Raw genomic sequence first — 6,102 nt, forward strand, 5'->3', positions numbered from 1 at the left:
ACCTAGTAATATTCTAAAATAAAGTACTAAACAAAAAATCAGCCGAGAAAAAGAGTGGGAACAGCAGTGAAAGAAAGCATCTAAAAACAGCAAAGTTTCAGATTCCTAGACGCCGGAAAAACATGGATGGCCGGAAATCAGTGGCGGTTTCAGCCCTCCAGTTCGCTTGCTCCGATGATATCGCCACCAACGTTGACACCGCCGAACGGTTTTTTTCTTTTACTTATTTATTTTATTTTATAAAACTCTTGCTTGCTTAAGTAATAAAGTAACTAGTCTGAAACAAATAAACAACTAATACTAAAATTCGTATCAAATTTAATTAAGATTATGCTTTCGTCTCAAATTAATTGTCCACTAAACAAATATGTATATATTGAACACTTGTGTTTTTGTAAAATGATAGTTTTATCAAATTTATATAAAAGAGATTCATATTATTATTATATGTATAAAAGTAACTGCGAATGTGAGATTAGCCTACTTTTTGTCGCAACACAGTTGTATACTGGGCATTATACCGCTTGTGTTTGTTATCTATTGCCAAAAGTTATGTGTTTGTATATATAGTATATATATATATATATATATACATACATAGGATAGAGATCAAATGAGAAGGTACCTTAAGGAGAAAAGGGAGAGAAGGTTCGTTTATTATTTTTTTTAGCTTGTCTTTTCGACTTTTATTCTTTTTTTCACCTTTTTCATTCTCTCTTTAATTAACTTAGTCCATATAAAAATTTTAAAAAAGTTTTAAAAATTATTTTTTTTTCAAAGGGCGTTGCCCGTAAGCTATAGACAAAGCCTTTCGGCTTATGGTGGAGCCATAATAGCTAAAAGCGAAGCCCGTTAGGTAGATCACCCCATCACCAATCACCCCCTATGACCTATCACCCTCTATGACTTATCACTCCTACCAGCTAACCCTTATTAATATCCTTAAGGGCGAAGCCCGTACCGTACCATGGCATGTATAACTCACTAACTCGGGTTAAAATTTTTTTATTTTTATTTATTTTTAAAATTTTTTTATAGATTGAATTAATTAAAAAAAGAATAAGAAAAGTGAAAAAAAGAATAAAAGTCAAAAAAACAAGCTAAAAAAAATAAAAAACGAACCTTCTCTCCCTTTTCTCTTTAAGAACCTTCTCTCTGGATCTCTACCCTCTCTCTATATATATATCAATCAAATGTATAATTATTTTTGTAGTAGACAATTACAGTATTTTGCGACATATTAGAATAGTAAATTGGACAATAATTTTGAAATATAGGGAGTAGTAAATTTCACTAGTAATATCATGTTTGACTGCTATGTTTTAAATTGATATAAAAGCTAAAAAGTAAAAAAACCTTGAACACCACCCGGAGGGCACAAGTTCGACAAAAATAATTGGTACGGGTAGACGTTATGTTGTTAGACGTAGTTTTGACATCCATCTCATCGAAATGGTCAACTTATGTGTTATTTATATGGTTCGTATTGTCATCTATGTTGTTTTGTATTGCAGGCTGGTGAGATCTGCTCATGAGAAGGGTGCTAATATCATCCTTATCCAGGTTAGCTCATAAATATAGGAATTTTCAGGATATGTAGAGTGAGGTTCTGCCATTCTGGTAGGACGAATTTTCAATGTGGGAAGTGTAGGAAGCACTCTGAGACTGCTTCCGCATGTGCCCGCCGAGAAGGGATCTTTTGATGCACCTGATCAACTGCATCATATCAGGTTCGTATTACCCTTCCAAGCGAGGACACATGGAAGCACCAGAGGACTTCCTATGTTTATGTCCCTATATATATATGCCAATTCTTGGTTGTTTCATTAAATATTTGTATAACCTTAGCATGACAACTTATGGTAACTTAAAAGCTGCTATACTCATTGATGTTCATGTCGTTTTTTATTGTGTTCTGTGTATTGAAACACTGTATCGTCGTCGGCAGGAACTATTTGAGGGCTACTATTTCTGTCAAGCACAAAGAGAGGACTTCATTCAGCGGGCTAAACCTTACAAGGATCATCCCACAATTTTGAGGTGAACACTAAACCATTTTTGATCATGAGTTAGGTTTGTACAACACTTGGTAAATGGTCATATCATAAATTAGTTACTTTCATAAGTTAAGGATAAGTAAATACTTTACAGGATGCGGCGACTTGCAAAGGAATTGGGGGTTGTTATACCAGTCAGTTTCTTTGAGGAGGCAAATAATGCACATTTCAATACAATAGCCATAATCGATGCCGATGGGACTGATCTTGGAATATATAGAAAATCTCATATCCCTGATGGACCTGGTATGTTGTATGCTTATAAGATCACCTAAATTCTCATATAGTGTCGATTCAGTTCAATTTGAATGAACGGTTTCTTTCTTTTTTCAGGGTATGAAGAAAAGTTTTACTTTAATCCAGGTGACACTGGCTTCAAGGTGAGTCTTTGATACTCGTATGATATCAGATGTCCATTTTGGCTGCTAAATAAGTCTAGTATTTTACATACTTACCTTGGTGTCTGTATACAGGTGTTTCAAACTAAGTTTGCGAAGATTGGTGTGGGTACGAATCTTTTAATCTTTAGATACCAATGTTTGGCCAACTTTTTACGGATATGCAATTCTATTAGGGGTGGCACTTTGGACTTGTTTACTTATAAATTAGTTAATTTTGGTAAAGTTTATTGTCAAATGGTCAAACAGGTAAAATATAAGTATTAGCTTAAGAGGTAAACATGTCAGTATTGGTTGAGCAGATTGAAAGTCATCCGAAGTATATATTTATTTTCAAAAAGCTACCAATTCTTTCTAACCAGAAAGTGAGATTAGTATTGAAATAATTGTTTCATATAAATTATATTTTTACCCGATCTGTTTTAACAAGTATACAGCATAGCTGTTCTGACCCGTTACCCAACCCATCCCATTCTGCCACCTCTAAATTTCTATATTGTGATTAATGTTTGAGAAGACTATATGCACTTGCTTTTTGTTGTTTCAGTCCGGCGTGTCTTAAAACTAGTAGCTTGTGAAAACCTGATTTATTATTTTGTCAGCCATATGCTGGGATCAGTGGTTTCCAGAAGCAGCCAGAGCCATGGTTCTTCAAGGTGCAGAAATATTGTTTTACCCGACTGCTATTGGTTCTGAACCTCAAGACGAAGGTCTTGATTCGCGAGACCATTGGAAGCGAGTCATGCAAGGGCATGCTGGAGCCAATTTGGTGAGTCAAATGTGAATATCGAACACCGTCATCTCTAAATGTTAATTGTCAAGTAAAGTCATAACCTTTTGTAATTTAAAATATTGGTATTTTGTCTTAAGGTACCTCTTGTAGCATCAAATCGCATCGGCAAGGAAGTGATTCAGACAGAACATGGAAAGAGTGCAATTACATTTTATGGCAACTCCTTTATAGCAGGTATTTATTTCTGTCTAATTACTGCAGAGCTCCAACTGTGGTAAATATTGTTAGAGATGGAATGGTTGGGTTTGGTAATGGGGAGAATTGGGTTATGTTCAAAATGGGTAGTTTGTTTAAATTGGTTGAAGTGCGTTGGTTTAACCCAGAGTACTTGTTGTTGAAGCTTTTTACAAACTAATATTGTATCAAATATATGATTACTAAAGTTACATTATTTCCTTAATAATCAAATTTTCATGTAAAATGGTTTTAGAGTTTTTACACATTGAAAGTACACGTTCGACAACTTGCGACCCGTTTCTTATTTATTTTCTTTCGAACTTTTTGATTTTACCCGTAATATTAGAAAATTTCCGAAAGCAAACCACTCATAGGTGAAAGAGTCAAAGTTGTCACCTCTAGTTGTAGAATAGATTCTGAACATAATCTCCCTAAAAACAGGACCTACGGGAGAAATTGTTGCAGTTGCTGATGACAAAAGTGAAGCAGTGCTTGTGGCACAGTTTAATCTGGATGAAATTAAATCTAAGAGACATAGCTGGGGAATATTTCGAGATCGACGGCCAGATCTATACAAGGTGCTTTTGACGTTAGATGGCAGCATCCGTTCATAATTACCTGTTCAAGTAATCTATCAATCTTTTCAATAACAATGCCATCATGTTCTGTTTAACTTTACTAGGAAACCATGAACATGAATTCCTTTCATAATAATATCCAAGTTATCTGAGTTTCAAATATGATATATACTATTATCTACTTTTGTTGGTATGGGTCTTTGTTGTGTGGGTCTGAACATCACAGGATGAGTGCTGTAACTTGTTACACATGCTCATCTACTTGTGGCTAAATTAATTGCGTATAACACTTTCTGGTGAAATTGGTCCACTAGATAAATCAATAAATCAACTTAAGATCTATATTGGTGATTAAGAATTATCTAAAGATATAGACACCCCTTTTCTTGACTAGCCTTAGGTGATCGACATCCTTTGACGGTAACTGTCCTTAGATATCCGGTTGCATGTGATTTGGATTAGCACTTCTATGCACTATCATGGTACCCTAGATATGGAGGCATGAATACTTTTTGTTAGTGATTTTTTTTAGTGTATAGTGATTTCTGGTGAGTTGTGGTGGTATTTGAGACCAACTTCAATTAGTGTTTTGAAGGATATCCTTAGGTATCCATACTTTTCTAGCAATTTTTTAATCATTGAAGTATGTCCATGGTTGGAGGATGTCAATAGTAATTTTTTTTTTGTTTGTATATGAACTATAAGGATGTTTATATGGTTAAAGGTAAAATTAAGAAACTTTCAGGATTTGTACGGGTTATAAGGATTTTAATTAAGGATATAATGTGATAACTGAGTGGACAATTACCATCAGAGATAGAATTACCACTAGAGATAGTCTAGCGGTGGCCAGAGGCGGTGGTTTAAAAGATGGGGAAGGTGGGATTTTGATGTAAGAGCGACGAGAGATTGTGATGTGTCATATTTTCATTGGGTGTGGAGAAGATCATGATGTATATTATTTCTATTGGAGCTTCTTAACTTTAAAATGAGACGGGCAAATACTTTATACCTTTTATGTATTACTCCTACAAAGCATGATATAGATATATAGTACTGTGATTCACCTGTTTAGCCCTTAAACATGTTTCCTTCAAAGATATTTAGAAGAACACCAGAAAGATCCTAAGTTGGTCCCGAAGCTTTTTATTCATATGAACACGTATGATAAAAACTTGAACATGTTGCTTTCAAGATAATATGTTGAAGTATCATATCTCATGGTTCATTATCATCACATAAATGAACTTGAGTCTCAGATTCATATTTCATTACCTTCTTCATGTTTAGATGTACCAAGCTTTTGGGCCAAAAAATGTTCTTTTTTTTTTCTAACAAAAAATTATTATGTATGTCATATGTATATAGATATAATGATGATATATGACATGATCAATGGTCAAGTTTTAGATAAAGACTTTTTTTTTTTCTTCAATTTTAATCTATGAGTGTTACCAAATAATTTTTGGCAAGTTTGAGAGTAATACTAGATATTTTTAGGTATGTTGCCAATTAGTCCATATTTATACTATATTATAAAATAGATCTCCCCTGTAAATATCCATATATCAATTTTATATTTTTTCTAGTACATTTTCTCTCTCCTCAAATATCAACCAATCATTTTTTTTTCTCTCATCCATAAATCATTTATTCTTTCGATTCATCCAAATTCTTTTATCTCAAAAACCGTACATCGATAAATTATAAAAATTATATGGGTGTTCTAAAAATTTCATGCTCTTTCATTAGAGATGCCATTTGATATACTTTCGACGAATTTTTAAATCTGAGGGCGGACGACTAAGGCATTTGGCTATCACACTCTATGACCTATCACCTTCTATGACCAATCACACTGTACGACCTATCACCTCACCATCTCACCGCCACTAACTCGACGGTCGCCGCAACGCGCGGGTACTGTTCTCGTATTTATAAATGATATTCATGGTTGGAAAAAAGATAAATTTTTATCTGTTTTGATTTTGAGCTACAAAGAAGGTAAGAAACTTGTTTATGCGTCGAATGATAAGGAGAATGCTTGGGAAAGGGCTAAATTATTGTTTGAATATGAGAATCAAAATGACATGAACATA

General features: G+C 34.0%; 1 protein-coding gene across 1 annotated transcript; it reads left to right on the forward strand.

Annotated features, from left to right (window-relative positions):
- On the forward strand, nucleotides 1-4,165 carry LOC122581795 (N-carbamoylputrescine amidase). Its single transcript, XM_043754075.1, has 9 exons — nucleotides 1-208; nucleotides 1,515-1,563; nucleotides 1,949-2,040; nucleotides 2,152-2,303; nucleotides 2,391-2,437; nucleotides 2,531-2,564; nucleotides 3,058-3,224; nucleotides 3,326-3,422; nucleotides 3,867-4,165. Exons 1-9 carry the CDS (start codon nucleotides 123-125, stop codon nucleotides 4,037-4,039), a joined length of 897 nt encoding a protein of 298 aa, XP_043610010.1. The 5' UTR covers nucleotides 1-122; the 3' UTR covers nucleotides 4,040-4,165.
- The last annotated feature ends 1,937 nt before the right edge of the window (nucleotides 4,166-6,102 follow it).

The sequence above is a fragment of the Erigeron canadensis genome, chromosome 9, assembly GCF_010389155.1.
Source record: "Erigeron canadensis isolate Cc75 chromosome 9, C_canadensis_v1, whole genome shotgun sequence".
Lineage (NCBI taxonomy): Eukaryota > Viridiplantae > Streptophyta > Magnoliopsida > Asterales > Asteraceae > Erigeron > Erigeron canadensis.